We start from the raw sequence: 7915 nt of genomic DNA, 5'->3' as shown, positions 1-7915 counted from the left end.
GAGTGTGGATTATGCCAGCTTCAAGAGTTAATTTGGAAAGAGTTGCCATGGATTTGTCAAAATCTCAAATTTTGCATTCATTGCACATCTGGAGGCTTGCAGTCGGTCGACCAAATTTAATCCTCCGCAGCTCCTCCGGCCGGACATTCAAACCAAGGAACCAATTAGTTTTTGATTTTATTCTCCCACTAAATTACCAGTACTAAATATTAATCTACTAAAATTATTGCAAATTACATATAGGAAACTTTACGGGGAACTTCTGAAGACGAAAGGTAAACAGAATTTGCTTTAAATTGGTAAGTTTTGCCAATTTTTGGGAACGTTGACTCGTTTTGGTGTCGATGCTGTCCTCAAGTATGTATTACAAATTATGGTTGATATTAGAATTTGAAAGGGTTTGGATTGGCTTTAAATGTGCATACACGACTTACTTCCAAGACGGAGTGTCAATATTTAGCTGTCAATTCATTATTATTGCTAATTCCAACAAGAACACCATGTGTGGGAGGATCCAGTTATGACTGGTTCTTGTTGTCAGTTTTTTTATGATGTCTTGAATCTTGATACTAGTTTTGTTGTTTTGACATAAAGTTCTACTTTTATTCAGTCCCAGACAAGACCAATGACAATAAATTGCGATTCCGACGAGACTATCACTTATAAAATGGGCAGGGCAATCTACTTAATAATACTACTTTTGCTACTCATAATTCGCTTGTCAACAAGCTCATTTGTAAGTTTTATCTACTCTTTTTACTCTCGAAATCGCTTATCAAAGACAATTTGGAGTGCATCTGGGCATCACATAATTACAAGGAACACAAGTCGTTAAGAACCAGCTAATATTTGGAATAGAAGAGAGAAAAAAAGAGATTTTTTTGTCGTCGTAGGCTGTCATCGTTATTCCCTTTCGTAATCGGGTGAGCAGGGAAAGACCGGCTTTCACTCGTCCAAACCGCCTTCCTTTCTCTCATTTCCTATACTTTGTCTATATTTATTACCGTCGAAACGGCTTATCACGACGAAACAGTAGTGGTTGGTTATTAGTTGGCTGACGTCTGGCATCATGTTTCATACTGTTTAAACCTTTAACCTTTGCTTCAATCCGTTCCAAACTCCGTCCGAGGTATGAAATATGAAACCGCATATTTTGACGGGCCAAGAGTAAAGATTAGTAAGTCGGAAGATGTATGTAGCAAAGCTCATTATTACGCTTGATTTGATTGATCAGCTTAAAATATATACATACGAAGTGAGTAATATATCCTACGAAATGCATTCTCTCCTACAATTATACTTTCCTTACATTGCGTTCACTGGGTTGTTAAACTTAAGCATATTTATCCATTCTATGCCTAATTTACTAAAATGGCGTATCATAGTCGACAGATTCATGGAATGGAATTATTTTAGAATCACAGTTCATGCATTTTGTGATCAGAGACAGACATTCGAATGTCTCTGAAGAAAGTGGATATTGTGCTATGCTATGAAAACTACATGAGTATATAAAATTCCGCAGCTAATGGTGTCTAGTTATCTTTTTAATAAGTCTCATTTAAACTTATTAAATGTCGAGAGAAAATCTGGCAGAGAAAGAGAAACCAATGTTCCAGCCAGCCTGCATTTCCTGGTTTTTAGGTTTTTTAGTTGGATGACTCCGCATTTGGCAGGGGACCCCATCTGGCGTGGGTGTGAGAGCGCTCTCTTGACAGTAACGTGGATCAGCTGTCCTCAGCGAAAACACACTCTAAAACCGCAGCTTACTACCATAAGTAGTCAAATTAGTAGTGGTAGTGGCATTTCTAGAGGAAAGGAAAGTAGAAAAACTCCTCTAAAAAATTATTGTGGTATTCATCAGTGTGTTTGCAAAAGGAAAATAAAACATTGAGCTCAACGTCGTATCATAGTTGCTGACTAATATTGAGAAATAAGTCACAGTATTTCCGTTCTAGGTTGACTGGCTCTCTTCTTACCAGTTGTTGTCATCGGGTGAGCAAATTCCGATGTTTGAGCATAACTGAGGACAACACATTGCTGAGTAGGTAAGTTTAAAGGGTTGTATATTGACAAAATAACTGAATTGACAATTAAACCATCATTTTTTATTGTTGTCTTTTCAGATTGTCAACATCGGGTGGATTCAGTGGTCTATGGTGGACTCAATCTAGAATTTGAGACGCGTTGCTGACAATGGACGTGTCAATCTCCAATTTCCAGTCTTCGGCTGAAATTCAGCGTGTCATTGACAAGCTGCAAGCCGCTCGGGATAGTTTTGTAAGGAAAGAGCAGGAAAAGCAACCGGCAGTGTCCAATACTTTACCAGAACCGGAGGGACTGACAGAAGAAACCGCTCAAAGTCTTATCAACGATGAAACATTCGTGTGCCTTGAGGATAATGACCTTATCGACGTGTCGGCTTTAGAAGAAGACGAAGATATTTCACAGTGGTATGTAATTTCTGTGCTATAAGCAATAATCTCGAAAATGTATAGTATCTAAAATTTTTCATTCAAACTATACAGGTTAGTGAAGACCAATAATAATGTTAGCATCGCAGAGTTGGAAGCTGATCGATCCTATATGGATGTGGCCATGATTAACGTTCAAAATTCACTTGTAAATCTAGTTAAGGGATACATTTTTGGTGAGCGCACAATATACTAGTAACAATTACTGTGCTAATATTTTAAGTAGTAGGACCGCATTAAAGGTTTTTGTTTTTTAGAACAAACGACGAAACAAATGCTTCAAAGCCCTAGACATGTTATCCCCAAGAGTGTTTCATCTCCGACTCCTAAAAAGTTGTACAACGTTTCTCCTCCGAGTCATATACATCGAAGGAACAGTAATTCATCGGATTGTTCCAATCCGGAGCCTGTGCTAGCATCATCGCCAATCACTAATACTCCTAAATTAGAACTTGTGGATATGTTTGACTTGGAGGATAATTTAAATCATTCGAACAATTTCATTGGTAAGCCTACTGCATTAACTACAGTGTGTGAAGTCGGAGGGTATATAAATACATTTCTATAATTGTTGCATATTACTACCACAGGAACTCCTCCGCGATATGTAGACAGTCGCACTTATACGCGACCAAGAAAGACCCGCATGTCCTTGGATGGACATCTTCAAGCCACAGGGGGTTTTAATACGCTCACGTTAAAGCACAATACCCCTTTGATGTCTTTACATAGACAAGCGGAAGCATATCCTAACAAAAACAACAACCTTAATGAGACATATTCGGTGAACAACGATGACGACATCGCAAACTCTACATATACAAAGTCAGATTCTTTGAATGAGGGTGACGAGACTGCGTTATTGAATACCACGATTACCATAAAACCGTCGACTATATCTCCACGGAACCGCCAAATGACGCGGAATGATTCATACATTATTTCTAAATCGCCAAATTCGAATGTGCATGACCTGAATGCCACGTTTGTCTGTGCCCCTACTCCATCCAATGATCCATCCAATACGAATAATCCAAACGACAGTGTCAGTAATTTGAGCATGGAAGAGTTGCATGTAATGGCCAGGCTCCAAGAACAATGTAAGAATCTACGTAATTAATCATGACTTAAACATATTATATCTTTCGTCTTGAATGCGGTTTCAAATGTGAAAGAATTAAAATATTTTGCAGCCCTTAAGGATGCGTCTCCATCTCGAACGCTAACAAGAAAAGAGACTCGTGGTAATATTTAATTTCAGGTTAAAGAATCTTTTGTTTTGCTTTTGTCATATGTTTCTTAATGAAATTCTATGCCATTCTAGTGCTAATGTCTTTTAACAACTTTGATGCAAGTCTCCGTCCTTCAAGGACGTCATCAACAGATACATATTCAGTAGGTCAATCGAATCCTGATTCTCCTGGATCCTCAGCTTCGGGTTTATCGAGTCCTTTAGAAGCTCAATCGTATGACAACATCCAAGGTATTAATTAAACTAGGCTTAAAGTATCTAATGGTGTATAATGCTTGAAGAAATTATTGCTATTTCCAGGAGCTGAAACTTTTCGACGTAGTATGCCTGACCTAGCCAGTCGTCGTCTCTCCGCATCTGCAGCGTCCGGACGGACATTATCACTTGCTCCGCCAATTAATCTATTAAAATCTAAGGCATACCACACCAGTGATACGAGACTTGTACATGCCGGAAGTAACAGTCGGTTAAGTATGCTACCAACCAACGGTTTCGGTTATAACCGAAACACCAGAAATCAGTCGCCGGATCGAAGTAGCAGTTCTAGTGTAGAAACGAATAATTTATTACCATTGGTACTTTCAAAATATAGCGTTTCATTCTTCGTATTTTTATTTCCTAATCTTCAATTACTTTAGTATATATTTTGTGCAGAACCAACCTCGAACCAGACCAACGGCTCCTGGGGGTATGAATGCAGGTATAAGACCAGGACAACGAATGTTTTCTGCGCCCCAGCCACGGTGCCCGACAATCGTCAAACCTGTCATTCGGCCACAGTCCTTTTTACCTACCCCCGGATTTTCTCAGACTCGCCCAACATCGAGAATTCCAGCCCCAGGGGCTGGACGAGGAAGGTCAGTGTAATTTAAAATTACATAATACATTGTTCGCCATTTTATGTAATTAATACATGTTCTAATTTAATAATTTGTGTAAGGTAGACTGAGCCGTCCAAGCACTGCTCCGCATCGTCAAGCAATGTCCAACAACAAACAGCCAGAGTGGAGGGACGGTTGTTATTGATGATGGTGGAACATTGGTCAACATGTATATGTAGTCTCTCTCAGCAATCTTAAATAATCTATCCGGTTGAAACTAGTTCCTCATGATGTTTTCATTAAGACCAAGTCCTCTTCCTGTGCACGCATGTCATATGATTGTAAATTTAACTCAAGTATGAAATCAAATTTCATCTTGCCAACTCAAATTGAAAAGACTGATATCAAAATTGCTATTGTTGTATGGTTTCACACTTATTAAAACAAATATATTGCTGGATTGTTTTTCTGCTTAAACTTTAAAAATGTTGATACAAATAAGTAATTTATGCTGATTCGTCGAGTTAATTATTTTGTTGCTTCCTAATTAGTTGAAAATGAAGAACACACAATATTCTGAATGTACTATACTAGTACCCACCTTGTATAATTTTTGTTACCAATGTACCACATCCTAAACATAAGGCCAATTTAGGAGGGTTTCCATTCTGTTTTAATTATCTAAAATATCTATTTCACAAATCAATTTAGTCAGTGGATTTGTGTGGGTTGACACTTTTTGCTAACTAACTAAGCTTTACAACAACAATTCATATGCGACAAATGTTTCTAGGCTTAAAACATATGCGGGTGCTACAATTGAATTAATTAATATCAATGCAGTTTGCAAGTCAATGTCAAAATTATATTTAAATTTAAGATAGTTTAATTTGACTAGCAATAAGGATCAATGCAATTTCTACAATCGTAGCAATATCAATGTGCCTCAATGAGATGCTTTCATATCTAGGATTTCGTAGTATTACCCATTCTCAGAATCATTCATACAGTTTTCCAATTAAACTTAATGAAGAAAACCAAACGGACAATTGACGATAGCAGGAACTGTTTATGAATAACTGTTGTTTACACTTTACAAGTTTTTATTAATGCCCAAATTTTGTCAGCGTTTCCGACTCAAAATTATCGAAATATTATATTTATAACTTTCCCTAAATACAAACTTGGTAGAATAATCTACGTTATTTTCTTACTATCAATCAAATAATTGTACACAACTATTTATAAACGACTGACTCAGTGTGATAACCTGTAACCGATTGCGTCCTTGGAATTAATGACTCCTTTACTAAATGCATGAGAACATACTTAATATTGGTTTGTAGCGAACGTACATCTTCTGTAGTCAACGTTTCACGGTAATTGAATGAGGCAGTGGGAGTAATTATTATAGGAATTTAGGTTATCATCTGAATATTGGTACCGAAAACTGTTTGATATTAATTAAGTTTACGTTCAGTATTGTCATATTTATTTCCTAGCAGTAATTGGATTTGTTATATGAACGTTAACGTCTTCCATGTTAGGTGGGTTATGAATAAACATATTTATCAATATCTCATTTGTACAAGTCGTTTGTGATTTTTCATCGCATTAACAACCACACAACCGAAACAATCTTCTTATCATGTTTTACAAGAGTCGTGGTTTGTATCCGGAAGGATCTAGCAAAATATATGGCTGAATCTGAATTAAGGAATTTGGGAGTAAGGTTTTCGGGACGATATTTGCACGTTGTTGCTTTGGAACAGAACCAGCATGCAGCTAGAGCCGGTGAAGGCAAGGGAAAGTGGGAAGGGAGAAAGTATGATATGAGGATGAAACGGATTCATGATCACGGAGTCATGAAATCTCCATCTGGCCAGAGCAATTAATAATCACACGAATTATCCTCACTTATCTAAAAGTAAAGCATTTAAGGTGCCGCATAAATCAAATCCTTCGTCTTCGTCAACGGCCACATTATTCATCTCATCGATAAATGTGGGTAGAAATGTTTCAATAAAAAAACACTAACCCGAGAATTTAAGGTATAGAATTTTGTAAATTCATATGAGCGTGCCTCGGTATCTTGTCAACTGATTTTGGAACATTTTTCATGCACCATTTTCACCCAAAAAACTGAAACCGACAAATTTTATGATGCAGGTGGGTGTACGGACTTATTTGCATATACATATATTTTACCATAGACGATATAAACCGTTATGATAATGCTACAATTGCTCTCGTATTAGCTTCTCCACGTGAATAAGATGAATATGACCACAGCAATGGATCAAGTCGGAACAGATCTCTGCAATTAGTTAAGCCCTCCTTTCGTTTCGTCTCATCCTGCCTCCCACTTTCCATACGCGATTTGTCGCCAGGTAAAAGAAGAATTGAGAAATTAGTGTTAAGCGGGCTTTAGCTTTCACGACTCTCTCTCTCCCCAAAACCCTGTCTCCGTCAACGCGATGAATATGTATGTGCTTACTTGTTGTCTTCGTCATTCGTAGCGTGTTGAGTTACCAACAAGTTGAGAAGAACCGTTGTACATGTTTGAGGAAATGAGCAGTGTGTACATATTCTGAAAACTTGTTGAGTTTGGATTAGTTACAATCTGTCAGCTTTCATACGTTTCGTTATATATCTAATTCCATGATACGTACTTCGCAGATGTATATGTATTCATACCCTGATACGGGGAGTATGATTACATTTGCAGAACAAGACTACGCACAAACTATCCGTCCCTGAAACCTAACCTTATTTAGTGTCGGTGTCTGGATGGACTTTTTAGTGCAACAAATACTACATCCCTTGATTTATTTGTTTTTCGCACTAAAAATTTACTAACTTAATTAAATCATGGGTGAACAATAATCACATATGTCTAGCTAGAGAATATCATACGTATGTATTTGTTCGAAACCAACTCCAATTGGGGCATTCTGCACTACGAAAATTCAGTGGGTGTATACAGAGAAATATGAATATGACAAGATGATGATGCACCATATGCACATACATACTCACCCCACCAACATATAAGCTCTTGTTTATTTTGCAATTAGCCATCCCACAATTTAATTGGTGATGCTACGAAACGAAGAACCGACTCATTATACGTATGTATATGGCTGGAATGGAAATGAAGATAATTTGGGGCTCACTCTCTCCTCTGAGCTGTCTCGGCCTCGCTCTGGCTGGTGAAAGTAGTAGTCTGGTGAAAGTTTTGGGTTGTTTGAGTGTAAAATCAACTCCAATTCCCTCTTCCATTCCTCCTTCACCACGATCACAGCTTTCTCCCCGGTTGCATACGTCGTATGATGAACGGCCAAGACGAGGACTTATTGTGTCCTCTG

The 7915-nt window shown here is 37.8% G+C and overlaps 1 protein-coding gene across 3 annotated transcripts; it reads left to right on the top strand.

Moving 5' to 3' along the window:
- Window positions 1-141: 141 nt before the first annotated feature.
- LOC110851316 (probable serine/threonine-protein kinase DDB_G0282963) lies at window positions 142-6129 on the top strand. Of its 3 annotated transcripts, XM_035852955.1 has the most exons (11): window positions 142-275; window positions 1959-2048; window positions 2127-2453; window positions 2529-2650; window positions 2732-2980; window positions 3065-3574; window positions 3668-3718; window positions 3799-3957; window positions 4027-4301; window positions 4381-4583; window positions 4671-6129. In XM_035852955.1, exons 3-11 carry the CDS (start codon window positions 2197-2199, stop codon window positions 4750-4752), a joined length of 1908 nt encoding a protein of 635 aa, XP_035708848.1. In that variant the 5' UTR covers window positions 142-275; window positions 1959-2048; window positions 2127-2196; the 3' UTR covers window positions 4753-6129. The 3 variants fall into 3 exon arrangements, with proteins under 3 accessions (XP_035708848.1, XP_035708849.1, XP_021954744.1); XM_035852956.1 differs by lacking the exon at window positions 142-275 and having other exon boundaries at window positions 1745-2044; XM_022099052.2 differs by lacking the exon at window positions 142-275 and having other exon boundaries at window positions 1745-2048.
- The last annotated feature ends 1786 nt before the right edge of the window (window positions 6130-7915 follow it).

Source organism: Folsomia candida, unplaced genomic scaffold, assembly GCF_002217175.1.
Source record: "Folsomia candida strain VU population unplaced genomic scaffold, ASM221717v1 Fcan01_Sc006, whole genome shotgun sequence".
Classification (NCBI taxonomy): Eukaryota; Metazoa; Arthropoda; class Collembola; order Entomobryomorpha; family Isotomidae; genus Folsomia; species Folsomia candida.
Note: the sequence above shows the minus strand (reverse complement) of the source record. Positions and strands in the feature narration are given on the sequence as shown.